Source organism: Heptranchias perlo, chromosome 4 (genome assembly GCF_035084215.1).
Source record: "Heptranchias perlo isolate sHepPer1 chromosome 4, sHepPer1.hap1, whole genome shotgun sequence".
Lineage (NCBI taxonomy): Eukaryota > Metazoa > Chordata > Chondrichthyes > Hexanchiformes > Hexanchidae > Heptranchias > Heptranchias perlo.
In genome coordinates, this window is record NC_090328.1 from 4,733,732 (window position 1) to 4,742,679 (window position 8,948).

The window sequence follows — 8,948 nt, forward strand, 5'->3', positions numbered from 1 at the left end:
ACATTGGCTCCCGGTCCGGCGACGCCTCGAATTAAAAAACTCTCGTCCTCGTGCTCAAAATCCCTCCATGGCCTCACCCCCTCCCTATCTCTGTAACCTCCTCCAGCCCCACAACCCTCCGAGATCTCTGCGCTCCTCCAATTCTGGCCTCTTGTGAATCCCCGATTTCCTTCGTCTGGCCATTGGCGGATGGTGTATTTCTCAACTGAGGCCAAATAAATGGAGCTGGGACTACGTGAAGGGTCTTTTCTTTATTGAAGAAACAATATGGAGGACCAACCCCCACAGTGCAACATTGAAAAGCATAGGAGAGAAGATGAGGTAAATGATGTCAAGCTTAGCAGGAGGGAGGGGGGGGGACGGAGGGAAGGAATGAGTTTTCGCTGTTTCAGTTCCTGGGAAGCAATAAGTCAAGAGTAGGAGAGGCATTGACGGTCTTGATTTCAATGTAGTGAGGGTGTAGGGAGAAGGGAAAACAAACTTACATAGAAATATATGGAAGTTACAGCACGGAAACAGGCCATTCAGCCCAACCAGTCTGTGTCGGTGCTTACCCTCCACGCGAGCAACGACTCCCCATCGCATTTCCCTGTCCTGTTCCCGTATCCCTTCACCCACCTCTCCAATCTAAGTTGCATTGTTGACATAGATTCTGCCTGAACTGCTAACCCTGGAGGTGAATTCCACATCTTGACCACCCTCTGTGAAGAAATTCCTCCTGCCCTCTGTTCTAAACCTCTCACATTCAATCTTGTCTGTATGGCCTGGAGTTCAGAAGGTTGAAGGATGATCCATTCGAGGGGTTTAAAATGACAAAGGGATTCGATAGCGTAGACACAGAGAAACTATTTCCTCTGTTGGATGCTGGGGGTCAGTTGGAGCTTTCAAGACTGAGATCAATAGAATTTTGTTGGGTAAAGGGTATCGAGGTAAGGTGAGTAAATGGAGTTGAGGGACAAGTCATCTAATAGAATGGTGGAACAGGCTGGAGGGGCTGAAAGGCCTCTTCCTATTCCTACATTCCCTCTTCTTGACCCCTCAACTGCTGTAAACACTCTGCTTCTATCCCAACAACAACACCAACTTGCATTTATATAGCACCTTTGACATCATAAAACATCCCAAGGCGCTTCACAGGGGAGTTAACAAATATAAATTTGACACCGCACCACATGAAATATTAGGACAGGTGACCAAATGCTTGGTCAAAGAGGTAGGTTTTAAGGAGTGTGATAAAGGAGGAGAAAGAGAGAGAGGCGGAGAGGTTTGGGAGGCAATTCCAGAGCTTCGGGTCAAGGCAGCTGAAGGCACAGCCTCTATACAGACCTGGGAGGTTGCAGGTTCAATTCCAATTCTGAGCTGAGTTACCTGATTCCAGTTGAGGCAGAGGGAGCTTTACTCTGTATCTAACCCATGCTGTACCTGCCCTGGGAGTGTTTGATGGGACAGTGTAGAGGGAGCTTCACTCTGTATCTAACCCATGCTGTACCTGCCCTGGGAGTGTTTGATGGGACAGTGTAGAGGGAGCTTTACTCTGTATCTAACCCGTGCTGTACCTGCCCTGGGAGTGTTTGATGGGACAGTGTAGAGGGAGCTTTACTCTGTATCTAACCCGTGCTGTACCTGCCCTGGGAGTGTTTGATGGGACAGTGTAGAGGGAGCTTCACTCTGTATCTAACCCGTGCTGTACCTGCCCTGGGAGTGTTTTTTGGGACAGTGTAGAGGGAGTTTTACTCTGTATCTAACCCGTGCTGTACCTGCCCTGGGAGTGTTTGATGGGACAGTGTAGAGGGAGCTTTACTCTGTATCTAACCCATGCTGTACCTGCCCTGGGAGTGTTTGATGGGACAGTGTAGAGGGAGCTTTACTCTGTATGTAACCCGTGCTGTACCTGCCCTGGGAGTGTTTGATGGGACAGTGTAGAGGGAGCTTCACTCTGTATCTAACCCGTGCTGTACCTGCCCTGGGAGTGTTTTTTGGGACAGTGTAGAGGGAGCTTTACTCTGTATCTAACCCGTGCTGTACCTGCCCTGGGAGTGTTTGATGGGACAGTGTAGAGGGAGCTTTACTCTGTATCTAACCCATGCTGTACCTGCCCTGGGAGTGTTTGATGGGAGAGTGTAGAGGGAACTATACTCTGTATCTAACCCCTGCTGTACCTGTCCTGGGAGTGTTTGACGGGACAGTGTAGAGGGAACTTTACTCTGTATCTAACCCTGTACCTGCCCTGGGAGTGTTTGATGGGACAGTGTAGAGGGAGCTTTACTCTGTATCTAACCCGTGCTGTACCTGCCCTGGGACTGTTTGATGGGACAGTGTAGAGGGAGCTTTACTCTGTATCTAACCCTGTACCTGCCCTGGGAGTGTTTGATGGGACAGTGTAGAGGGAGCTTTACTCTGTATCTAACCCGTGCTGTACCTGCCCTGGGAGTGTTTGATGGGACAGTGTAGAGGGAGCTTTACTCTGTATCTAACCCGTGCTGTACCTGCCCTGGGAGTGTTTGATGGGACAGTGTAGAGGGAGCTTTACTCTGTATCTAACCCGTGCTGTACCTGCCCTGGGAGTGTTTGATGGGACAGTGTAGAGGGAGCTTTACTCTGTATCTAACCCGTGCTGTACCTGCCCTGGGAGTGTTTGATGGGATAGTGTAGAGGGAGCTTTACTCTGTATCTAACCCGTGCTGTACTTGCCCTGGGAGTGTTTGATGGGACAGTGTAGAGGGAGCTTTACTCTGTATCTAACCCGTGCTGTACCTGCCCTGGGACTGTTTGATGGGACAGTGTAGAGGGAGCTTTACTCTGTATCTAACCCTGTACCTGCCCTGGGAGTGTTTGATGGGACAGTGTAGAGGGAGCTTTACTCTGTATCTAACCCGTGCTGTACCTGCCCTGGGAGTGTTTGATGGGACAGTGTAGAGGGAGCTTCACTCTGTATCTAACCCGTGCTGTGCCTGAACTGGGAATGTTTGAGGAGCAAGTTGAGGGACACATCGGGGTTAATTCCGGGATTTGGAGCGAAAGAGAAGGACATCACTCTGGCCAAATAAAAACTGGTGCGGATATTTCCCTTGAAGCCCTGAGTGCTTGTTGTTCGAATGAGCCATGGAGAGAGGGCGTGTCCATTTAAAGTGGAACGTAGTAATGTAAACACAAATAAGGTCTTCTGTTTGGGCAATGACGGGGTTTACCGAACTTTGTAAATCCCTATCACTCACTCGCAATGGTCTCAATGTTTGTTTGATCCACTGGCAATGCCTTTTTTGTCTTTTGTTTTCACCATTTTCTACCTGTTGGTGTACAAGTCATCGCCTCCCTTCCTATACAGCAGCTCCCATTGCTGCTGCTGTGTGGCCTGAGACAACACTTGAATTGTTTGTCTGCAGTTGTTTGGGTGGGCCAGACTCAAGGTCATGCAGGAATCACTGAAGCAGAGTCTGATTGTCCTCAGACCAGCCGACTGCTTTTAACATGTTGGTTTCTGTTTATATCGGTGGCTGGAATCAGTGTCAAAAAATTGACAGAGGCAGAAAAAAAAAGAGACGTTCAAGGAGAACGCAGGATGGAGAGATAGAGGGATCACATCATAGAATCATAGAAAGGGTACAGCACGGAAAGAGGCCATTCAGCCCATCGAGTCCGTGCCGGCTCTATGCTAGAGCAATCCAGCTGGTCCCACTCCCCCGCCCTATCCCCGTGGCCCTGCAGATTTTTTTCTTTCAAGTACTTATCCAGTTCCCTTTTGAAGGCCATGATTGAATCTGCCTCCACCACCCCCTCTGGCAGTGCATTCCAGATCCTAACCACTCGCTGTGTAAAAAAAAGTTTTTCCTCATGTCACCTTTGGTTCTTTTGCCAATCACCTTAAATCTATGCCCTCTGGTCCTTGACCCTTCCACCAATGGGAACAGTTTCTCTCTATCTACTCTGTCTAGACCCTTCATGATTTTGAATACCTCTATCAAATCTCCTCTCAATCTTCTCTGTTCCAAGGAGAACAACCCCAGCTTCTCCAGTCTATCTACGTAACTAAAGTCCCTCATCCCCGGAATCATTCTAGTAAATCTCTTCTGCACCCTCTCTAAGGCCTTCACATCTTTCCTAAAGTGCGGTGCCCAGAACTGGACACAATACTCCAGTTGTGGCCGAACCAGTGTTTTATAAAGGTTCATCATGACTTCCTTACTTTTGTACTCTATGCCTCTATTTATAAAGCCCAGGATCCTGTAAGCTTTTTTAACCGCTTTATCAACCTGCCCTGCCACCTTCAATGATTTGTGCACATATACCCCCAGATCTCTCTGTTCCTTTTAGAATTGTGCCCTCTAGTTTATATTGCCTCTCCTCGTTCTTCCTACCGAAATGTATCACTTTGCATTTTTCTGGGTTAAATTTCATCTGCCACATGTCTGCCCATTCCACCAGCCTGTCTATATCCTCTTGAAGTCTATCACTATCCTCCTCACTGTTCATCACCCTTCCAAGTTTTGTCATCTGCAAATTTTGAAACTGTGCTCTGTACACCCAAGTCCAAGTCATTAATATATATCAAGAAAAGCAGTGGTCCCAGCACTGACCCCTGGGAACACCACTGTACACCTCCCTCCAGTTCAAAAAACAACCGTTCACCACTACTCTCTGTTCCTGTCATTTAGCCAATTCTGTATCCATGTTGCTATCTTAAAGAAAAGCCTACCAATCGACACTTTATCAAAAGCCTTTTGAAAGTCCATATACACCACATCAACTGCAATGCCCTCATCTACCCTCACTGTTACCTCATCAAAAAACTCTATCAATGAGCAGGCAGCAGTTAAATAGCAATACGGAGTTTGAAATAAAGAATGAAAGAGAGAGACAGACAGTAAGAGGGGTTAGAGGGTGAGAGCAAGAGGGTTTGGGGCGGGGGGAAAGAGAGGGAGACAGACTAAATCAGAGAGATAGGCAGAGCACCAGAGAGAGACAGATAAAGAGAGACAGATAAAGAGTGGCAGAGTGAGAGAGAGAGAGGGAGGCAGAGAGAGAGAGAGAGAGAGAGAGGCAGAGAGAGAGAGAGGGAGGCAGAGAGAGAGAGAGAGGGCAGAGAGAGAGAGAGAGAGGGAGGCAGAGAGAGAGGGAGAGAGAGGGAGGCAGAGAGAGAGAGGAGGCAGAGAGAGAGAGAGAGAGAGGGAGGCAGAGAGAGAGAGAGAGCAGAGAGAGAGAGAGAGGGAGGCAGAGAGCAGAGGGAGGGAGAGAGGGAGGCAGAGAGAGAGAGAGGGAGGCAGAGAGAGAGAGAGAGAGAGGCAGAGAGAGAGAGAGAGAGAGGGAGGCAGAGAGAGAGGGAGAGAGAGGGAGGCAGAGAGAGAGAGAGGGAGGCAGAGAGAGAGAGAGAGAGAGGGAGGCAGAGAGAGAGAGAGGGAGAGAGAGAGATGAGGAGGGCAGAGAGAGGAGAGAGAGAGGAGAGAGAGGGAGCAGAGAGAGAGAGAGAGAGGGAGAGGGAGAGCAGAGAGAGAGGGAGGCAGACAGAAAGAGAGGGAGGCAGACAGAGGAGAGAGAGAAGGAGGCAGAGAGAGAGAGAGAGAGAGAGAGGGAGGCAGAGAGAGAGAGAGAGGCAGAGAGAGAGAGAGAGGGGAGGCAGAGAGAGAGAGAGAGAAGGAGGCAGAGAGAGAGAGGAAGGCAGAGAGAGAAGAGGAAGGCAGAGAGAGAGAGAGAGAGAGAGAGAAACAGGGAGGGAGGCAGGGAAGGAGAGATTGGAGACAAGGAGGGAGGGATGGAGACAGGGAGGAAGGGAAGGAGGGAGGCAAAGTAAGAGAGAGAGAGAGAGAGAGACTATACCTGAGAGACAGGCAGACAGCTTTGCCTGTCCGACGATGTATGTGGGAGGCCCGATTGAATTCAGTGGTAGGGTATTGGAGGTAAAAAAATCTGCAGATGCTGTGATGGGACAGACCGTACGATCCTATATAAGGGAGTACCAGATGGGCCAGACGGTCTCCCTCACCTGTAGATCTCATCGTGTATACTCTGTGTGCTTCACTCCGCTACGTTTGATGGTTCCTGCACAGCTGACACTATCTGGGGTAACCTCCATATAGGATAAACATCACCCTCAATCTCAGCCATGTCTGACCCTCTCTCCTCTCTCCTCACCTCCCCTCTTCTCCTCCTCCCATTTCTCCCTCTCTCTCTCCCCCTCCCTCCCTCTCTCCCTCCCTTTCTCTCTCCCCCTCCCTCTCTCTCCCTCTCTCTCCCCCTCTCCACCCCTTTCTACTTCTCTCCCTCTCCTCTCTCCCTCCCCCTCTCTCTCCCTCCCTCTCCCTCCTCCCTCCCTTTCTCTCTCTCCCTCCCTCTCTCTCTCCCTCCCTCTCTCTCCCTCTCTCTCCCCCTCTCCACCCCTTTCTACTTCTCTCCCTCTCCCTCTCTCCCTCCCCCTCTCTCTCCCTCCCTCTCCTCCTCCCTCCCTTTCTCTCTCTCCCTCCCTTTCTCTCTCCCCCTCCCTCTCTCTCCCTCTCTCTCCCCCTCTCCACCCCTTTCTACTTCTCTCTCCTCTCCCTCTCTCCCTCCCCCTCTCTCCTCCCTCCCTCTCTCTCCTCCCTCCCTCTCTCTCCTCCCTCTCTCTCCCTCCTCTCCCCCTCTCTGCCCCTCTCTACTTCTCTCCCTCTCTCTCTTTCAGGATAATGTGAACCTTCTATTGACGGAGGAGGAGATGTTCAGCCTGAAAGAGGTCTTCCAGCAATGCAGGATCATTCCAGGTCAGTCCAAATATTGCTCAGGCCCTTGGATCCTCTCTCACCCACACCACCGTTGCCAGCACTGACGGGCCTCCTCTTATCTCAGACAGTACTTTGGTCTGAAATAATTTGGGAATTTGGTCACCCAACCAGATCATCTAATCACTTTGTATTTTGATTAAAACCAGGTAAGTGTCAGTAACAACACCATCTCAGTGGACTCTACGATGTGACTCGATCTTACATTGTCTCACTGGACTCTACGACGTGACTCGATCTTACACTGTCTCACTGGACTCTACAACCTGACTCGATCTTACACTGTCTCACTGGACTCTACGACGTGACTCGATCTTACATTGTCTCACTGGACTCTACGACGTGACTCGATCTTACACTGTCTCACTGGACTCTACGATGTGACTCGATCTTACACTGTCTCACTGGACTCTACGATGTGTCTCGATCTTACACTGTCTCACTGGACTCTACGATGTGTCTCGATCTTACACTGTCTCACTGGACTCTATGATGTGACTCGATCTTACACTGTCTCACTGGACTCTACGATGTGACTCGATCTTACACTGCCTCACTGGACATTAGGATATGACTTGATCTTACACTGTCTCACTGGACTCTACGATGTGACTCGATCTTACACTGTCTCACTGGACTTTAGGATATGACTTGATCTTACACTGTCTCACTGGACTCTACGATGTGACTTGATCTCACACTGTCTCACTGGACTCTATGATGTGACTCGATCTTACACTGTCTCACTGAACTCTACGATATGACTCGATCTTACACTGTCTCAATGGACTCTACGATATGACTCATCTTACACTGTCTCAATGGACTCTACAATGTGACTCAATCTTACACTGCCTCACTGGACTCTACGATGTGACTCAATCTTACACTGTCTCACTGGACTCTACGATGTGTCTCGATCTTACACTGTCTTCACTGGACTCTACGATGTGACTTGATCTCACACTGTCTCACTGGACTCTATGATGTGACTCGATCTTACACTGTCTCACTGGACTCTACGATGTGACTCGATCTTACACTGTCTCACTGGACCTCTATGATGTGACTCGATCTTACACTGTCTCACTGGACTCTACGATGTGACTCGATCTTACACTGTCTCACTGGACTCTACGATGTGACTCGATCTTACACTGTCTCACTGGACTCAAGGATGTGACTCGATCTTACACTGTCTCACTGGACTCAAGGATGTGACTCGATCTTACACTGTCTCACTGGACTTACGTGTGACTCGATCTTACACTGTCTCACTGGACTCTACGATGTGACTTGATCTTACATTGTCTCACTGGACTCTACGATGTGACTTGATCTTACACTGTCTCACAAAATCTAGAATGTGACTTGATCTTACACTGTCTCACTGGACTCTACGATGTGACTCGATCTTACACTGTCTCACTGGACTCTACGATGTGACTCGATCTTACACTGTCTCACTGGACTCAAGGATGTGACTCGATCTTACACTGTCTCACTGGACTCAAGGATGTACTCGATCTTACACTGTCTCACTGGACTCTACGATGTGACTCGATCTTACACTATCTCACTGGACTCTACGATGTGACTTGATCTTACATTGTCTCACTGGACTCTACGATGTGACTTGATCTTACACTGTCTCACAAAATCTAGAATGTGACTTGATCTTACACTGTCTCACTGGACTCTACGATGTGACTCGATCTTACACTGTCTCACTGGACTCTACGACGTGACTTGATCTTACACAGTCTCACTGGACTCTACGACGTGACTCGATCTTACACTGTCTCACTGGACTCTACGACGTGACTCGATCTTACACTGTCTCACTGGACTCTAGGATGTGACTCGATCTTACACTGTCTCACTGGACTCTAGGATGTGACTCGATCTTACACTGTCTCACTGGACTCTAGGATGTGACTCGATCTTACACTGTCTCAATGGACTCTACGATATGACTCGATCTTACACTGTCTCAATGGACTCTACAATGTGACTCAATCTTACACTGCCTCACTGGACTCTACGATGTGACTCAATCTTACACTGTCTCACTGGGACTCTACGATGTGACTTGATCTTACATTGTCTCACTGACTCTACGATGTGACTTGATCTTACATTGTCTCACTGGACTCTACGATGTGACTTGATCTTACACTGTCTCACTGACTCTACGATGTA

The 8,948-nt window shown here is 49.0% G+C and overlaps 1 protein-coding gene across 1 annotated transcript in view; it reads left to right on the forward strand.

Annotated features, from left to right (window-relative positions):
- phf24 (PHD finger protein 24) overlaps positions 1-8,948 on the forward strand; it is a 38,133-nt gene that overhangs the window by 20,226 nt on the left and 8,959 nt on the right. The window contains exon 3 of the mRNA XM_067982091.1: positions 6,650-6,728. Coding sequence (XP_067838192.1) covers positions 6,650-6,728 — 79 coding nt within the window. The remainder of the gene's footprint in view (positions 1-6,649; positions 6,729-8,948) is intronic.